This window comes from Amblyomma mixtum, chromosome 6, assembly GCF_055824585.1.
Source record: "Amblyomma mixtum isolate Tamu chromosome 6, ASM5582458v1, whole genome shotgun sequence".
In the NCBI taxonomy this organism is placed as follows: Eukaryota; Metazoa; Arthropoda; class Arachnida; order Ixodida; family Ixodidae; genus Amblyomma; species Amblyomma mixtum.
The window spans coordinates 12,463,258-12,483,067 of record NC_143017.1 but is presented as its reverse complement, the minus strand read 5'-3'; the positions used below and the strand labels follow the sequence as shown (position 1 = coordinate 12,483,067).

Sequence of the window (19,810 nt, the reverse complement as noted above, 5' to 3'; positions counted from 1 at the left end):
CACTTTTGGATACTTATCTCGCGGTCCACTGCCGCTGACAGCCCAGAAACACCATCGCTACCCGCGTCTTTGTTTGGCCCAGCTGGCGTCGGACATGGAGGAGCACTGTTCCTCTCTTCTTCGGCAGCAGTGGGGCCAGACCTGCAATCGCATGGCCGGCAGTCTGGGCCTCGGCGACACGCAGTCGCTTCTCAGGGTGCTGCTAGACCCCACGCAAACTAAGTCCTCCCAACGCAAGGACATCTCCCACCTCCTTCTCTCCTCCCCACTCTTTGATACTGAATTCCTGGCGGCCCTCCGGAACCGCCACCCCTAAAGCGGCCCTCTGCTTCTCTTCCCACTTAATCCGGCTCCACAAACTGCCACCTTCATGCGGACATCTCCCTGGGCGAGGTTCGTGCGGCACTACTCAAGCTTGGCACCACCTCGGCCCGAGGGCTGACCGCATAACTAATGGCTCTGTAATAAGAAAAAACGCATGTTCCGCTCTGCTAAACTAACCGGTTCCCAAGAACGTTCGACTGCTTATCAGGCCGCGGCCCTTGAATATAAAAGTGCACTGAAGGATGCCAAAGATTTGTTTTTCAATGACACATTACCTTCCCTTTTGATAAATAACCCTTGGCAATTTTGGAGCGTAGTTAACAAAAAAGACAAATCATCCATGAGCCTTAAACACTCCAGTGACCAACTAATTCATCTTAATGAATGTGCAAATGTTCTAAACAGTGTATTGGTTTCAGCTTTTTCCAAAAATCAGTGTTCGGTAACCCCTTCATATAACAGTGCTGACTTTTTACCGATGGATTCTATTATTTTTGATCCTGCTGGAGTGGAAAAAATAATCGAAAAACAAAAGGTTTCTTCATCATGTGGTGTTGATAACATTAGTTCTAAGTTCTTGATTAAACCCAAAGTGTTCAGCGCAATAATACTCTCTAACCTAGTTCAGCAATCTCTTGAAACAGCATGCATACCTGATGACTGGAAGGTCGGGAAGGTGATTCCCTTGCATAAATCTGGTGATCAACATTCCCCGCATAATTATCGACCCATCTCACTTACCAGCATTTCGTGTAAAATTATGGATCATGTTATTTACTCTCACCTTGCATCATTCCTTGACTTTAATGCATTTTTTACTGACAGTAAACATGGATTTCGGAAGTGGTTTTCTTGCGAAACACAGCTTTTAACCTTCACCCTTCATCTAAACTCATTCCTCGACAGGGGTTCCGTAGTCGACTGCATATTCCTCGATTTCTCAAAGGCGTTTGACACGGTCTCTCATCAACTGCTTTTTTTAAACTTACTAAACTTAACCTCGACCCTAACGTTCTTAGGTGGCTGCATTTGTTTCTCACTAATCGTTCACAATTTGCTACCGCTAATAATGCTTCTTCCTGCACTTCTCCAGTTGGATCTGGAGTGCCACAAGGCTCTGTTCTAGGGCCTCTGCTTTTTTTTATATATATCAATTACTTACCTGGCAATTAATCTATGTTCAACAATAAATCTTTTTGCTGATGACTGCGTCATATACCGCGAAATTAACAGTGACTCTGATATAGCTCTTCTTCAATCGGATATTGATCATGCTCTTCAATGGACTAACAAATGGAACATGGAACTAAACACAAAAAAGTGCAAGCCCAGTCAGAACGCACTACAGGAATTTACGACAGAAAACTTCTGTAGTCTGTCGTATTTTGGGCATGTAGTATTTGTGTAGTCTATCTTCTGTAGTCTGTAGTGTCGTATTTCCGTAGTCTGTCTTCTGTAGTGTAGTATTTCTGTAGTCTGTATTCTGTAGTGTAGTATTTCTGTAGTCTGTCTTCTGTAGTGACGTAATTCTGTAGTGTCGTATCTCTGTAGTCTGTCTTCTGTAGTGACGTAATTCTGTAGTGTCGTATCTCTGTAGTCTGCCTTCTGTAGTGCAATTGTGTAGTGTGTTGTATTCCTGTAGTCATTACCAAGTACGCTTTATTTGTCAATTAATATGCAGCTACAGAGCAGCAGTCTGACTCTGAACATTCCATACATTCCTGCAGTACAGCCAGGCACAAAACCACCTCACTTGGAGCAAATTGACTATTTATTTACATACATACAGAATTTTTCTTCAGCAGGTCTCTCTTGTTCAGACTGTCCTAGGTGAAGAAAAAGAACAGTGATATATATGGTATGCATACACAACAAATGCATGCAAATGTTACAGAAGTCATACAGTGGAATCTTGATTATGCATTCCCCTTTCATGCAACGATCCACATTTAACATCAAATTGGCACGGGCCCGACGTAAACCCATAAGAATAATGCATTAAAAGCCTCAATTATACAATTGAATATGCACACCCCGCTTCATACAATGGCTGGCGGGAACCGTCCGGAATGGGAGAGACATTGGCATGCAGAGCACTTTATTGACAGAAGTGACGTCAACCAAGCTGTTTCCATATAGAAATCAAGACGTAGACGTGCATGCAACGTGTGCCCAAGTGTACCATGGCCTGTATTGACGGTTCTGCCGACGGCTCAGACTGAGTCCGTGCATGCAACCCGCATCTATCAGTGCGAGGCGGTCCGCCTGGCCCGTTTTTCTGCGCGCTTCACTTACGAAGACGTTGGGGAATTCAACTGCACGTTCATACCACCATAAAGTTATTGTAGAGGCGGTAAAAAGAGTAGACATTTCTGTGATCGCTGGTGGCTAGTTCAAAAGCGCTTCCCGCTACAGCTTGAGTAAAGCACAGGTTAGGCCTACAACACCAAGCAAGCGGTGTACTGTCCGCCGGCAGAACGCACATCACTGCAGAAATCGAGCCAAAGGTGAACATTGCGCTTTCTTTTTTCCTTTAAGATATGAATTCTTAGTACAGATACTGCTACCTGCTTCTGCGTAGTGACAGCGGTTCTAGACAAAGTTTTAACAGAAAGACATGTCGCTGGCATGGCCGTATACTGTGCGCTGCACATCTCCGAAGAGTTGGAGTAGTCATATTCCTGGCGCGTCGTTCATATAATTTTTTCGAGATTGATCCGACATCCACATAACGTGCAGGAACAGAGCGCTCGCCTGCCTTGTCTAAAGCCGCCTGTTCCACGCTGAAAAGACTGGCTGCGCGCGGTCTCAGAACAGTCTCAAAACATGAGCGCAAAGGAAAGATCGTTTACTTTAGATGACAAGAAAATAATGACAAGGATGCTATCTTCAATAATGCCCCGTGAACACTACAAAACACCACCAATCCTTGCTTTTATCTGTCTGCTAATGTGGTCCATAAGTGTTGTTAACAGTCTGGTTCATAAATATAATCCTCTGTGCGTCATCTGAGTAGTCGACTACCCTTAAGCAGAACTTGGGTAAAGCAGTATCTCACTATAGTAGGCAAATTCCAGTGAGATTTGCAGGTTATTCCAGTGCCTAAGTGTACCATACAGACAGTTAGGAAATAGTCAGGTTTTCGAGTTTTGTAAGCACATGAGCTTACCCAATCTATTCATGCATATAACAAGAGACTATTGACTTGAACAGCTATTTACCTCCGCATGTCACAGCACTTCTGTGCCAGGTAGCGTGGGACCTTCTTGTGGCGCTTTTGGAGATCCTCAGCCGAGCAACCCTTCAGCTTCAAATAGTGCCAGAAGGAATCTGCACAGATGGGGTAATAAGTAATGTTAGTGTGGTTGAATATAAAAAATGAGCAGATGCTGAGGCAGTGATCGAATAACGAGCATTCATACATCTAACATAATTTGTCAGTTCGAATCCGTGCTGCGAGATAGGCTCTAACTTAACTATAAGTTTATGCTGCACGGCAGGCTGAATCGTATGACACCATCTGGTACATTCATGCCAAACGGTTCACCCACAAATTTTACATGAATGTCGAGACTAAGCAGCCAGACTTTAATGCCTGCCAGACAGATATACATATACTGATCGATACAGTTTAGTTTCGAGCTGTGGTGCTCGAGCATCACACTGCCACCTGCTATTATTTTATTCCATTATGTAATCACCTCGGCTCCCATGGCAACTACTGGGATACACTGCTGCATTGGAGGCTGCCATCTTGGGTTCTACCCATGGAATCAGCACAACTCTGAGGCTCAAAACGCAACCAGGCTCAGAACGCAACGCAATGCTCTAAAATTACTACCTCGGGCTAATAGCTCTGGGAACAAAGCTTCACACACTGGTGCATAATATTATACTTCAGATACACCCAGCAAAGCAGTAGAGAGAAAAGCCCTTTGATGAATAACAAAATTTAGCTGGAGTTTAAAAAGCCACTTGCACTCTGCGTAGGTTTGGGACTTGGGGGAAAAACAGGAGAGGTCCATGAAATTGCAAAGGTTTTCACGCAATTTCAACAAAATTTCAAAAATTATACAGCCCCTGAATTTGGGATGGCATACATCAAAGTGGTGACAAATGGAGTGACAAAGTTCCTTACACAGAGTGTGCATTGATGAGGAATGAGGAGGTTTTAGTGTTTAACTGGAAGATTAGCAGCAAATAAAGTTTATTGCGCATCTCTGCTGCCTATGAAAGGCTAACCGCCGAATTCAGAAGTGCGCCTCAACTCGACACTCCGTCTCCACTCTGTGGAGTGGAGAAAACAACTGCTCTTCCAGTTAGGCAGTTAGGATTGAAGAATGTCACTCGGCATTTCTACAGACGAGGAGCTGCTCTAGAGATCTTCTTCCAACCGCCGTCCCTCGAGGAAGCATGAATGGCAAAGGAAGGTGAGAATAAGGCGAAAAATTGCCTTTGGCTACAAAAAAGCATGGCACGGCTATTAGGTGTCTGTTTTATCACGCTGCACCACCTTAAGAACACAAAGAACCTCACCGTTTATTAGCCTAGTAAAACATCTTTTGCAAGCTGCGTGACGAAAGCAGCAGAGAAAAACTACCGGAAACGCTTGCACATCTGGCAACCTTTGCCACCAATGATGTAGCGTCTATGTAGGCATTTACGAATGGCATGAAAAACTGCCACGAATGGTGTAAAAAACTGCCGTTCGTCAACTTGTGGGAGGTTTTGCTGGCCTGCAGAGGCCAGTGGCGAAGCTGAGAAGTACCAAAATAGGTTTGGGTTTATGGGGTTTAATGTCCAAAGTGACTCAGGCTATGATGGATGCCATAGTGAAGGGCTCTGATAATTTCATCCACATGGGGTTCTTTCATGTGCACTGACATCGCACAGTACACAGGCTTCCAGCATTTTGTCTCCATCAGAATGCGACTGCCGTGGCCAGGATTGATCCTGTGTCTTTGAAATCAACAGCTGAGCACCGCAACCCCTGAGACTGCTTCATCATTAAATTATGCATTACATAAATGACACTGCATCACAAAAAAGGACTAACAGTCATGGCCAAACTGTAGTTACAGCCAAAAGTTGGCACCGTGAACCTGCTCCCCACATCCAAAAGCTTGCACTTCAGGCCAACGCACAGAAATCAGATTGTCTCCCAAACCCCATGAGACTGCCTCCCAAAGAAGGTGGCAGCCAATAAGTGGGTAACAACTTGAATGTCTGGCATCACGCTACACGGTGATGTGAAATTTGAGGAAAGGCCCCAAGAAAAACAATTTTTTTAGGTTTTCAGAGCACTCTTAGCCCTTTAAATGCCAAATGCTTTCTAAATGCCAAATGTTTTCCTAAAAAACATACCAGAAATTTTAAGCAATCAATTTTTTTGTGTACTTCATTATTCTTGAAGCCACTTCATTGCAAACATATGGGTAGCTGCAGAGCAGTCAGCTCAATGCACTGATTGTGGTTGACAGTACTCAGACATAGAGACAAGGGACAGAAACAAAAAAGACGATGGCACAGGCACTGAACCTAAACTTTTTCCATAACTGCCGACATACTGCATAAATACCCACACCACAGGCACCAACACGCAGCGATTTATGCACTCGTGGTAACAAGTGGTATGAGAAATACTGGAAAAACAACAAAAGCTAGAAGCAAAAACCAGAGGACACAGCACAGGATAAAACCAGAACAAGGTGAGAGAAAAATTTATAAGCAAGTCATTTTTAAAAGACTGCCAACAGTGGATAGGTTTGACCGAAAGAATATTTAAGAACTGGTCTGATAAAATGGAACTAAAAAACCTTACGCACAAACACAGACCATGCGCAGTGAAAAAAAATGAAGGAGAAATGGCAAGAAAAAACACGCAATAGAAGCAAAATGGTGATTGGGTAAGCAAACAAGAATTGAGCAACAAGCGAAGGTGAAGTGTGCTAAAAATAAAAGGATAAAAGGGGAATAAAAATGCGCATGAGCCACAAAAGTGAAGCCAACAGTTAAGATGGTTAAAAGTGGAAGATGACGTACAGTGAAGCCGAGAGATAAAATGTAAAAAAAAGTGAAATTCAATAACCAGTATGTAGGCAAAAATCAAGGAAAAACACGAAAAGAGGGAAGTTGGCGGAAGAGGCAAGGCATGTAACACACATGTAGAACCACGGCTAGAACAAGTACGTCCACAAAGAAAGGCAGTCCTCCGAGTGATCCAAGCGTGTTCTTTACATTCACCCCGGAGCCTGAAAATCTCCACGGCTTCCACCATTGCATTCCTTCAGCTTATTCCGGGGCTCTATTAACACAGTGGCTTTTTTGAACTTTGGGCAGCATGGCTTTTTTGCGTCCCATTATCAGCAGTGGACTTGCAGGTACCTAAGAGATGTACCCGATAAATCAGTGTAATGCTCTCTTAGCCTTCCATTGATGCCAACGTATACCTTGCAGCCAGAATAAGGGATTGAGCAAGCACTTCTTGCGCATGCCGCTAAGGGTTTCTGTGCAATGCGGTGCAGCCTGTTTCTTTTTTCTTTTTCATTGACGATCCTAGAGGTGCGATAGGTGATGGGGGGGGGCGGCAGCAAAAAAAGCATATACTCTATCTCTTGAATTTTCTAAAGGTAAATTTCACAGAACCATAAGAAAGTTGGAGAGAAAGCAGCAGTAGACATTGACTTTTCTGACCCCCTAGCACCTATTGCAGTTGTGGAATCATAAAAGAAAAAAAAAGACGCTGCACCACGCGGCACAGAAAACCCTTAGCGCCATGCGCGGAGGGCGTTTCATCAATCCCTTTGTCTTGCCGCAAGGTATACATTGGCATCAATGAAAGGATAAGGGAGCATAATATTGATTTATCGGGTACATCTCTCAGGAATCTGCCAGTCGTGAAGAGCAAAACCGCAAAACTGTATCGCACAGAGGCAGGTGACAACACAAGGCCATACTGACAACTGAAAATTTATTGAAGAACAGCAGTGCTTATATAGACAAGTCGCGTGTGTAATCTGCAAACAATCGTAAAGAGGCAAAAAAATTCAATGGCAACCATGGAGCTGAGCAAATTTGACAAGCACCTGCTCAAAAACGAAACAAAAACAACCGGGGGAAACACAGACAGAAACGCTAATTTTCCTGAAAAATGAACACAGTAGGCGTGCTGACACACTTATCTGGCTCCGACCTCAAGATGGCAACAGCCTCAAAAATTTCTCTTTCCAACTGCTCCTTTCTTCATCCAATAATCTGTGTGCAGTTCAGTTTGGGATAGCAGTCTACAAATGAGACGGTGAGTGGCACGGCAAACGCCTCCGGGTCTACTCAAGGAACACGCATGCTCTTGCAAACAAATGTGTAAACATCTACCACTTTGGACGATATAAACCTGGCCACAGCTGAGGGGAATCTCGTACAACATGCCCGTTGGCAGTACTTTTTTGAATGCCTCGTGCCATGTGCAACGGGGGTGGTGTACACGATTCCTCTTAGCTGCGGTCGATTTTATACCTGCCAAATTAGTAGATGGTGAAACAGTCCCTTGCAAGAGTATTAGCATTCCTTGGGTAGGCCCGGACGACCTTGCCTGCCCGTTCACTGTCGCAGTTGTAAAGACTTATCCTAAACTGAACTGCACATTATTATTGGATGAATAAAGGGCCAGTTGGAAAGAAATTCTCAAGGCTGTTGCCATCCTGAGGTCGAAGCCAAATAAGTGTGTTAGCATGCCTTCTGTGTCCATCTTTCAGAAAGAATTAGAATTTCTGTTTCCCTCCTTAGGTTGTTTTTGCAACGATTGTTTGCAGATTACATATGCAACTGATCCATATGAGCACTCATTTCTTCAATAAATGTTCAGTTGTCGTACCACCTTGTGTTTCGCCTCCCTTTGTCCCATCCTGTTTTGCGGTTTTGCTCCTCACGATTTCCTACCAACTGGCCTACAACCATGTCCATCTAAATCTGCAAGTCCATTGCCAAAACTTACTGAAAAAAGCACCATGCCACCCATGTTCGAAAAAGTGCCACTGTGTTAAAAAGCACCAGAATAAGCTGACATGATGAACTGGTGGGAGCCGCCGGGATTTTGAGACTCCAGGATTAATGGGCAAGAACACCCTCGTAAAAAAAGATTGCCTTTCTTCAGGATCTGTTTGACCTAGCCCTGGTTTTATAAACATCTGGCATGCCTTTACTTTTCTGCCAACTCCTCTATTTTCGCGTTTTTGTTTGCTTTTATCTTTCATACTCATTGAATTTCATCTTTTGATATTTTATCTCTCTCGTTTTTACAGTAGCTCATCTTCCTCCTTTAGCCATGTTAATTCCTGGCTTCACCTTTGTTGCTCATGTGCATTTATTCCCCTTTTATTCTTTCAGTTTTTAGCTCACTTCACCTTTGTAGACCAATTCTTGTTTGCTTGCCCAATCACCATTTTCTTTTCACCGCATGTTTTTTATTGCAATTTTACTTTTATTTCACTGCCCTTGATCTGTGTTTGCGTGTAGTGTTTTAGTTCCGTGTTATCAGACCAGTACTTGAAAATTTTGGTCAAACCGTTCCACTGTTTCACGTGCTGGTGGTCTTAAAAATGGCTTGCTTAAAACTATTCCTTTAACCTTGTTATGGTTTCATCCTTCCCTGCTCTATAGTCTGGTTTTCTGTTTCTATTTTGTGTTGTTTTCCCACTATTCGTCATATCACTTATTGTTGCCACGAGTGCATATAATTGCCACCTGTTGGCGCCTGCGTCTTGGTTATATATGCAGTGTTTCAGTGATTCTGGAATAAATCTGTAGTCAGCACGTGTGCCCTCATATTTTTTCTTTCTGACCCCAGTCTGTGTTTCTAAGCACTGTCAACCACAAAGGATCAGCACCAACTAGACCGACAGCTTGTCCTATTCAAGCTCAATGCATACTTCCCAAAGAAATGCTATGCCGAAAACACTGTACTTACAGTAAAGCCTGCTTGACTGAGCGAATACCACTGGCAATTCGGAAATTCCCAGCCTGCTCCTGGTTGCTGGCTCAAGCCGCACGCAACTTTGTGGCTTGCACGACTTCCACGCAACTCTTGGTCCCTTGAAACTTAAACATAGAGGAATGAGTGAGAGATATCAGATTTGATATGCTTGCATTGCTGCAATGACTAAGAAAAAACGATATTTTCCATAAGAACCATTATTATTTCACACTAGCTTCGCAGAGTAAACCTCGTTTATCACGACCTCGTTAACACTGACATACTGCACAGTCCCAGCCTGACTGCATCTTGTTCTATGGTGTCAAATGCTTGTTAATACAGACAACCTCGGAACGGGCAATCAGCTCCCAGCTTTTGAGTCATAGATACTCACAAGCTCAGTGGTCCCAGGGGCTCTAGAAATATTGGCAGGGTGACACAGTAACAAGCATTCCGCACCACTTGCTCTCGCTTCATTGCAAAAAACTCGCACAGCAGACCTGTCCTCCATTTTGCAGTGTGAAAATAATCAAATTCAAAGCGTGCACACAAAATGTGGACCTCTCTTCGAACAGAGCTTCATAAATACGGGTATAATTGTAATTAAATCTACCTGCAGTTTTCAATTTATCCTAACATTTTATGCAACTCGACGAGCAATAAGCATTAAAAAGGAATTAAAATAGCCAGCACTGTTTAAACAATATAGCTACGAAGAAATACGAGACATATCCACTACTCTCCAGTGGTTCTTTAGCTTCATGCATTATCAATCTACACTTTCTTACAGGCACATTTGCACGCGAAAATTGGGTTTAACCAAATCTTGATGAATCTTTCTGGAATGCAACAATCAGGAGAAACCAGCTTTACTCAAAAACAAAGGGCCCTATACACTGCATCACAAGCCCAGATAGGTGCACTTAAGACTACAGCCCCTTCCATAAGTCTCCAATTTGCCTTTCCTCTACAAGTTGCAGGATCCCTGTCCGCTGCTTGTCGGATTTTGCTATCCCGCCTTGCTAGTTCTCCCACTGCCCTTCTCAAACTCTTGGAATTCTGTTGCTCTAGCAAATCATCAGCTATTACTTGTATTATTTTTTGTTTTAGCACTACACACTCCATGGCAAAACTGCTGGATATTGTACTTTAAATAGGTTTGTAGAGCGTGCAAGTGGCTTGCAGCTTGACGAATAGGTGAGAAAAAAATGCGGAGCCTGACAAATAGGTGTGAAAAAAACGTGGGTTATTGATATCGTAGCCGAAATGAAGAGGAAGAAATGGGCTTGGGCAAGAGATGTAATGCAAAGGCAAAATAACCAGTGGTCCTTAAGAGTAATGGAGTGGATTCCAAGAGAAGGCAAGCGTAGCAGGGGGCAGCAGAAAGTTAGGCGGGCGGATGAGATTAAGAAGTTTGTGGGGATACGGTGGCTGCAGCTGGCGAAGGACAGGGTTAATTGGAGAGACATGGGAGAGGCCTTTGCCCCGCAGTCGGTGTAGTCAGGCTGATGATGATGACAACCTAGTGAATTTGCCTCGCAACAACCGCTGCAGCCTGATATTTTGTAGAGCGGCATATTGGCTTTCATTTTTTGAGTTGTGAAGTATTCAGCATTTTGTTTCAACCATGAGTGTAAAGGGAAGACGTTTTATGTTGCACAAAAAGAAAGGAATTACATGCATACTGGGCTTTGGAAGAATTCCCAGTGGACATTACAAAACACTGCCATCCTTGCTTTATCTTTGCCAGGTAACAAAATTCATTATTCTCTAAATACTTTGGACAAAGACAAGCTGCCGTGCACTCATTCGAGCTCAGTGGACTTTCCCTCAAACCAATCTTCAGTAAATAATATCAGGATTAGGCAAAAGTAACTGCAGTGTATTTCAGTGAGTCAGTGCCTTTTACAGAAAGTTTTGGAAACAAAGTTTATGAGCTTTGTGAGCACATGACGATTGCCCAATCTATTTACATAGGCAAATGGGAAATTTGCCTTCCTATTCAATTTATGCACATTCAAACGATATTTACCGCTGTAGGTCACATCAGTTCTGTACCAGGTAGCACATGCGAAAAGAAAGCCTCGATAGCGTAATAAGTAATGTCAGTGTGATTGACTATAGAACTTAAAATCCAGGCCACATCTCTTGGATCTAAGCTTGCAATATTTCTGCATAATACTACACTGCAGATACAAACAGCAAAACAATAGAGAGAGACAGAGGAAGTTTTCTAATGAAATGAACAAAATATTTAGCTGGAACTTAAAATCACTGACCTGTTACTCAGCATGAGGAAGGAAATAAGAGGGAAAGACGAAAGAAAACAGGTGCAGAAAATTGTTAACGTTTAGAAAATAATAAATTTAAACAATTTTTGGAAATGACGTATCCATTACTTTACTTGGTTTTAAAGGGTTTAATGCCACAAAGCGGCGCAGGCTATACAGGGTGCTATTGTAGAGGACCGGAAAATTCTTTAGGTGTGCTGACATCACACGGTACCTGGGCCTCTAGGATTTCGTCTCCATTGAAGTGAGACTAGTACAGCTGGAATCGAACCTGCCTCTTCCGGGTCAGCAGCCAAGCACAATAACCACTCAGCCCCATGACGGCTCCCATTTGGGGCAACATGCATCAATGTGGTGACTGACGGGGTTGACAAAGTTCACTTCAGAGAGGGTGTGCATTGATGAGGTTATATAGTTCAATTCTCCCGATGCGACATAATTAGACAGATAAAAATTTATTATGAGCATATGCTGCCTATGGCAGGCCAAGGGACATAAGACACAAAGCAAATGTCCACAAAATGAAGGCAAGAAGAGCACAATTTCCGGCTGTGAGTAACCACTACACTATCCAAAATGATAGTAAGCTTCTTTAAAAAATGTATGTCCTGCCTATGTCCATTTATGATTCCCGCTCAGATTTTAATTCGCATTTATTTCCAACCAACTCAGTTCTCTCCCAATCTCTTATCATATTAACCCTATTATTTTCCTGAGTGGTTCACCGCACTGTTCTCAATTTTAGGCCTTTTATTGTGTACCCCACTTTGCCCGACAGCTTAGCAAAGGCAAATCAGTTTAAAAATTTCTTTTTGAGCATACTGCAAGGTGCTGCTCGTACCTTCTGAGTGCATGCTTACGGCAATAAACCCCTTTCTTATTCTGCCAACCATTTCTTTCAAATGCTCTATATCTGTGCATGACCTGGCCGAGGTGTATTATGTTAAGACTTCCAGTACCTTACTGCATTACATAAAATGGCCTCTTTCCTGATTATTAAGTTTTGATTTAGCTCTTATTTCCACACTGAGTATTGACGTCCTCAATCATTTACAAGAATTCATCACTTATACTACAACTCACCACTAATACTACAATAACATGAAATCAAATATAACTGAGCGGTTCTCCATGAGTCTTCGCATTTCCTGAACCAACCCGCTGCTATGCAGAGAGGGTCACCTCGTCTAGCATCATCCCATCTTGTTCAGGGCATGTGGGTTGTGCAAAGTAAACAACCGTTGATTTCAGGTCACTGCAGTCAAAACTACAAAGTAGCTGGTGCAATGAAATGTTAGTTCTAAGAAGGTCTGCTCGTTTTTTTTCATGCGGGCCCAAGTGAACACAGGCTAAACTGCATGCTGTTTGATGTCAGTGCAGGATAAAGATACCCAGGTGGCCAAAATTATTCTGCAGCCCTCTGCTACGGCACCTCTTTTCTTCTTTAACTCCCTCCTTTATCCCTTCCCTTACATCATGGTTCAGGTGCCTATCAAGATGTCAGACAGTTACTCTGTCACTTCCTTGCCTCAAAAAACAATTTTAAATTTTTCAAGAATAGTTTCAAGAACGCAGAGGTACAAACTGTGCAGTATAACCACATGCCACAGCAATAAACCAGCAATACATCTGCGCTGACAGGAGCTTGCCAAGTACGCTGCAAGGATGCTATGCCACGCAAGATTTCGTGTCATCATACAATGTTACTTTACTGACTGACATTTCAGTGTACAAGCAAGAAATACAATTAAAGTATTATTGTACAGCACAATGTTTTTAAAAAGATAAACGAACATTTCGGCCCTTTTAGAGGACACACATGCATAACAAGCAACAGGTGTGGAATAGTCACTGCACCTGAAGCAGGCTCAACTCTGTTATAATAGCAGCGCAGTGTGAAGAGCTACATGAGCGGCTATATTTCGTACAAATTTTCAGTTCATGTAATTATAAGCTGAGGTACTGCTGTAAAGTGCATGTATAGTTCTGCATGCATTTTTAAACACAGCAGTGAGCCTATGTTGAACATATTTTTCAAAACAGGCAGGTAAGGTATGCATAACTGAAAAAGATAATTACCATGAATGGCTTGGAGGGATGGCACAGCTGAAGGCAGGAAGCACGCATGGCCCAGCAGATGCTGGCAGCTGGCAACTGCAGATAAATACGTCCCGACCAACAGCTGTCAGTGCCAGTGTCAATGCCATGAATGACGACAAAACAAACTGTCGACTGCTTCAGAAACTAAAATAAGGTATTAATATAGGAACACAAAAAGCAATGAGGTGGCCCATGACAAAATAAATAAGGAGATTGTATGTGAAACACCTATACACATTCTTTGAGCACAAATACATGACTGTCATAACCACACTGAAAGATGAGCTGGCTGGAATACCATTTTTATGCATGATGAAAGAGCCCAACTAGTCGAATATAGCATGCGCAGGCTTTAGTTAATTACTATTAGGGTGCCTTGCACCAGCGTCTAATGTATTCTTAAATTGAACGTAGCAACCAGTCCACCAGTTTACCTTGCATAAATGAGAAGAGAGAATGGAAAAGGCAAATAGCAAGGAGCCCGATATCTCACGTCACAACTGAGCATGATACGAAAATTAGTAGTGTATTTAACAAATCTGCACACAAATAAAAACAGCAAAACATTTGTCGAGTGGTAATGCAAGTAGGCGCAAGAGAAAAAAAAATACCGAAGAACACTGGTGAGTGAGGTGCAGGGAGGTCTGTGGGTAGGGTTCCGTGCCTGGGAACAGTTCCGAGCGCGGAGAACTGCTGCCGGCAGTCAACCAGGAATAAATAAGAGAAAGTAAAAATGAATAACAAACCACCAACAACTGCGAACGACCTAAAAGCGGGCCGCATAAGCGAGGCATACAGCAAAAAGCTTGAAATTCCAAATAAGTGTACAGTTCCATCCCCAACAGTTCAGTGCCCTGAAGGAGAGGAAGCATGGACGCCTACAATTCAGGGAAGACACAAGAACGACTTAACTGACATAATATTGCCAAATTCTGTTCCAATGGGGAAGCACAGATAAAAAGTTTACAAATGACTAGTAAATATGCGCCAGCCCTCCACATGCGATCACTGTCTTCGAAAAAATTTGCAAGACGAATATTAAGAAGTAAGCACTGATCCGATGAGCACCAACACCGAGCAAAATCATCCGTCGTCTGTTCGCAGTTCGCCTAGCGCGAGTGCTTCATCGCGCAGCACTGCCGCTTATCATCATCTTCTAAATAGCACAAATCCATCCGATGGGTACCAGCCGCGAGCAAAATCGCCCGTTGTCAGTTCCCTAGCCTGTTCTCAGCTGGCCAAGCAAAAACGCTCTCACCCGCGGCACTCATCGTCGTCTTCTACGCAGTTGAATGCCAGTTGAATGTATTAAACATTCTCTGTAGTTTTTCGCAGCGCTAGCAAGCGACCGCATAACTCTGTTGTGATTTCTGGTGGCATTCTTATTTACCACGGCACCTGAGTACTAAACGCAGACATAGACTATGAAGCAACACTTATCACGCAGGCTATACGCCCGTGCTTTTCTGGCAACGCATTATAGCTGAGGCAACTGCACGCAGACTGTCTCCACTGCCTTCCCTATATAGCCGCACACTAATAACGCGTGCGAATACAGATCAGTAATAGAGAAGCGTTGACGGGACTCACCGATCATGCAGCTCATCCAGGCTTAGTAAAACCACGCCGTCGTCTTCATTGCCTTTCCAGGTGACAAGGCGTCGTAGCGCTGCCTTTCTTCATGGCTTTGCCCGTCCAAACACACCGATGTTGACTGGGCGTGATACTCGTCGTTGGCTTCCAAAACACGCTTCTGTTCTTCACACATGTCCGCCGCACAAACACTCAAACAATGCCATTGAAAAGCAAAATAACACAAAACGTGAAACAACGCACGCATGCCATGGCGCCGGCGGAAGCGGCTTTGCCCTTGTTTTTGCGTCGTTGAAAAACTGCAACTAAAATGCGCTTTTTTACTACTAATATTTAAATTATGTTTAGAACAAAAATAATCTTGATTTTTTTTTATTAAGTGTGAACACTAAAGCGCTTTTAAATACTTTTGTTGACTTGACGTTTGTAGAAGCTGCGATCCTGTGATCCCATCACCCAGGGTGCCCCGGATGTCCTAGGAGACGACGGAGCAGACGACGGCGCAGACGACGCTGTTGACGGAATGAAATTTCGTTTGCTGCCAGCTAAAATCTCCTAATTGCGACAAAAAGGGCAAAGAAATGCACCGTATCTCAAGCTGGTGCATATCAAGGATATGTTGGACGTGAGCGGTAGGACTGAGAGCAGCTGCGATGCATTACTTTGACTGACGCGGGCATGCTCGACGGAGATTTACATGAAACTGAGAGCTTAACTGTGACCCGTACAAGCGGATTACTTTGATATCAACTGCTTTACGAAACTACGCCGATAGTTGCGTCAGACTTTAGCTGATACGCAACAGCGGCTCGCACTCGCCGCATCTTGTTCGCGCGTGTACTTTCACAATTGAGCAAGAGCCCACATGGAAGCCGATAGAGGCAACTGTGTTTTCGAGTTCAGATTGTTCCGAGAAATACGAACAGCTTGTTTTAGCACGCACTCGAATTGTAGTTCTCAGCCAGTGCGTCACGAGCGGTGACGATGGCGTCGATGACGAGCGTAAGAATCACCTTAAGGTGGCCGCAACGAAGCCGGTATTCCAAGCGTATGTGCGCTAAAAGTTGTTTACCCGTGCTGCAAACGAGGGCTCAGTCGCAGTCCAGCCGCTAGCTGCTCAGTTTTCCAGCCTTGCGAGCCCAAGTCGCATGTTGCTGAGCATTGAGGGAGCCGAGCTTTCAGCAATGACACTGCCCGCGAGCGCGCCGAGCGACGAAGTTTGCGCTGCTCCCTGGATGTCGTATTCGTCGCTAAAAAGCCTAGCAGGTTTCATATCGATGCTAGAGCTGAGAGTTCTTTCGAACTGGCTAGCGCTGAGGTGCTACTCTCTTCACCGTACGTTGTACTGTGAACCATGCCTCGTAGTGAATTAAAGATATGCGCGGTTTCCGCGATAACGGTGACGTCGAGGACGAGCTTAATAAACGCCGTAAGGCAGCATGCAGATATTCGATGCATATATGTGTGCTAAATTTGTTCACCTATGCTGCAAACGTGAGAATAAAGTCTCGCTCAGTCGCAGGACAGACGCTCGCTGCTCGATTTTCCAGCCTTGCCTGCTCAGTTCGCAAGCTACTGAGCCAATCATTGAGCGAGCCGAGCGTTCGGCAACGACGCCGCCCCGCCGGCCGACGAACTGCGCGCTGCTCTCTAGCTACCCTTGTCGTCGCTAAGCTTAGCCGATTGCACATCGACGCCTAAGCTGGGTGCGATTCGGAACTGGCTAGCACTGAGGTGCTACCCTCGCCACCGTTTTACTGTGAGCGCCGCGTCATAGTGAAATAAGCTCGGTTTCTGCGACCCCTTCAGGAGCTGAGCTAGCAGAGGCCAGGCGAGCTGCAATGGGCAGCAGAAGCGGCTGTGGGAGAAAATTTGTTTTGCTGTTATCGCTTCTACCAACAACTCGATATTGGCTAACGATACTCTATCCCATGGACGTGAACAAAAAATACCAGTGAATTTTTCTGACGCCGGCATCCAGGCTTGCAGGCCGGTCCCGAGAAGAGCGCCCTTACGCTTGCATGGCAGTGGCGCACGTCAAAACCACCCCGACATTCTACTCTTCGCTCAGGTTGTCATAGCACACTGTTAATAGTAAGGAACACTTTAGTGGACCGAGCGTGAGGGACCAGAACACTCTAGAGGACGAAGCGCGAGGGCGCAGGAGACTGAACCAAGGCGCGCGATCGACTGACGTCAGTTCCAAGACTTCTCATTTCACGTGAGATTCAAACGAGCAGGCGAGCTGCAGGTCACTCTTGTAGGTATGAGGAAGTGTCGTGGAGCTGCTGCCCGATCGCAAGCGACTGCCGGTCGCATGCCCTTTGCTATTGCAATTGTGAATGGGCATTAAACGCACGTTTACAGTAGGGATCCAGTCACAGAGTTCGCGCGAGTTAATTAAGTCCCTTGGTCACGGAGGGTGAGCCCCGAACAAATACATCCTCATGGGGAAGTCACTCACTGACCGAATTCTTGCGGCGCGACTTCATGTCGCAGAACTCGCCACCCAATCCTTGGCGCCGCGGGGTAACGCCACGTCGACTGACAAATATTCGGGTTCTTGTTCCTCCGGGAAATTACAGCGAAGGCGCGACGCAACGGTCCACGCACGCGCCATTTTTAGGCGTCCGTGTTCAAAGACGCTCAAGGCTGTACTGGGCCTTAGGCTTCGTACGCTGTTCTCTATATTTAGCGAGATGGTTGTGTCACAGTCATGAAATTTTCAGTGGGAGCAATGAGCGAAGTCGTAAAAATATATATATATATTTCATATTTTATGATGATCTTGCAGCATGCGCGGCTAAAAACTGAAACGTGGAAACTTGATATGGGAGTCGCCTTGATCATTTATACAGGCAACAGGTCATGCGTGCGTAACATACATGCTGCCTTTGTGATAGCAGGACGATTACTGCGAGTAATCTTCCAGCTTTTTCGCCATCACGTTACTCTATTACGTGTCGTTAAGCGACGCGTATTTGTGACCTTAGCCTTTTCTCCGCATGTGGACTCCGGTGGGCTCGGTGGCTGTGCCACAACACGGTCTAATCCACCCGTCTTCGCCATGCAGGTTTTCTCGCCGATGATCATCTGCGTCATGCTCCCTGCAGCCTTCTGCGGTTCCTGGATGACAGCAAACGAAAGTGCACCCATGCGCAGTGCAAATGGTGGAACATTCTGCGCTGCACCTACTGACGCCCCCGCACCTGTGCTACTGACTCAAGCAAACTGGACCCTCAGACTCGACTGGAAAGCCCCATCGTCAGCGACATTCTACGGACAGTTTATAAAAGAGCAACAACCGACGCCAGTACTCTGTGGGCTCGGTGGCTGTGCCACAACACGGTCTAATCCACCCGTCTTCGCCATGCAGGTTTTCTCGCCGATGATCATCTGCGTCATGCTCCCTGCAGCCTTCTGCGGTTCCTGGATGACAGCAAACGAAAGTGCACCCATGCGCAGTGCAAATGGTGGAACATTCTGCGCTGCACCTACTGACGCCCCCGCACCTGTGCTACTGACTCAAGCAAACTGGACCCTCGGACACGACTGGAAAGCCCTATCGTCAGCGACATTCTACGGACAGTTTATAAAAGAGCAACAACCGACGCCAGCACTCTGTGGGCTCGGTGGCTGTGCCACAACACGGTCTAATCCACCCGTCTTCGCCATGCAGGTTGGTAACCATCTGAGTTTATTTTCAAAGAAAACTAGCAATTACTTTTTGGTACAGCTCCCGAGCCCCCAGTGTTGCCTTGTTATCAGTGTCGAGTGCTTTAATGTTGTTCGGTCTCTTCTGCTGCTGTGCGCTGACATTGAGAGCAACCCTGGTCCCGATAAGCTCGACACTATCCTTAGCGAACTAAAGAAGGTGTCTTCTAGCCAGGCAGAGTTAGTGAATGAAGTGCAGGGGCTTAAGGGTCAATTGCTCTCAATGGACCAGAAAATGTCTAATTTGACCGTACGCCTCAGTGCTCTAGAAACCCACTGTGAAAATCTACCCACACTCCGTTCAGATCTAGAGGCAATGCAGACCACAGCAACCGAGACTGCTCGCCTAGTTGGTGTACTAGAGGATCGCCTTGACGACGCGGAAAATCGCTCCCGACGCAACAACCTAATCTTCTATGGTTTGCCTGACACTAACCCTTCTGAAACATACTCGCAGTCCGAGGACCTAATAATTCGTCACTGCTCCGAACACCTCGACACCCAGCTAAGTGCAAAAGATATAGAACGTGCCCATCGCCTCGGACGCCACTCTGAAGACCGGCAACGCCCGGTCATCGTTAAATTTATATCCTTCAAAACTAAGGAATCAGTTCTTTCAAAAGGTCCGAAATTCAAGGATACCGGTTATAGCGTCGGTGAGGACTTTTCACGTCGTGTCCAAAATTGCCGAAAACACCTTGCGGCTTTTGCCAAGGCAAAGTCTGCGTCTTTTTCCCTGAGGTTCAAAACGATGCATATTGGCCCAAAACGCTATATTTTTGATGAATCATCTCAGTCCGTACAAGAGATATCGTAA

The 19,810-nt window shown here is 45.0% G+C and overlaps 2 protein-coding genes across 3 annotated transcripts; one reads left to right on the top strand and one right to left on the bottom strand.

The window, feature by feature from the left end:
- Positions 1-2,098: 2,098 nt before the first annotated feature.
- LOC149338235 (uncharacterized) lies at positions 2,099-15,474 on the bottom strand. 2 transcript variants are annotated; one of them, XM_089550294.1, is made up of 6 exons: positions 15,277-15,474; positions 14,298-14,379; positions 13,666-13,740; positions 9,290-9,420; positions 3,546-3,654; positions 2,099-2,150 (listed from the first exon to the last, which is right to left on the bottom strand). In XM_089550294.1, exons 1-6 carry the CDS (start codon positions 15,290-15,292, stop codon positions 2,141-2,143), a joined length of 423 nt encoding a protein of 140 aa, XP_089406420.1. In that variant the 5' UTR covers positions 15,293-15,474; the 3' UTR covers positions 2,099-2,140. The 2 variants fall into 2 exon arrangements, with proteins under 2 accessions (XP_089406420.1, XP_089406421.1); XM_089550295.1 differs by having other exon boundaries at positions 14,298-14,376.
- Positions 15,475-18,346: 2,872 nt separating this feature from the next.
- On the top strand, positions 18,347-19,810 carry LOC149338234 (uncharacterized). Its single transcript, XM_089550293.1, has one exon. The coding sequence runs from the start codon at positions 18,347-18,349 to the stop codon at positions 19,808-19,810; it is 1,464 nt and encodes a 487-aa protein (XP_089406419.1).

Bases quoted from the DNA above. Each gene is read 5' to 3' on its own strand.
- LOC149338235 (XM_089550294.1), bottom strand. The intron at 13,741-14,297 runs GTATTTTTTTTT...ATTTATCTGCAG, and splicing joins TCACTCACCAGTGTTCTTCG to TTGCCAGCTGCCAGCATCTG. The intron at 3,655-9,289 runs GTAAGTACAGTG...CCATCTGTGCAG, and splicing joins TCAGTCAAGCAGGCTTTACT to ATTCCTTCTGGCACTATTTG.
- LOC149338234 (XM_089550293.1), top strand. From the start codon at position 18,347: ATGCAGGTTTTCTCGCCGATGATCATCTGCGTCATGCTCCCTGCAGCC.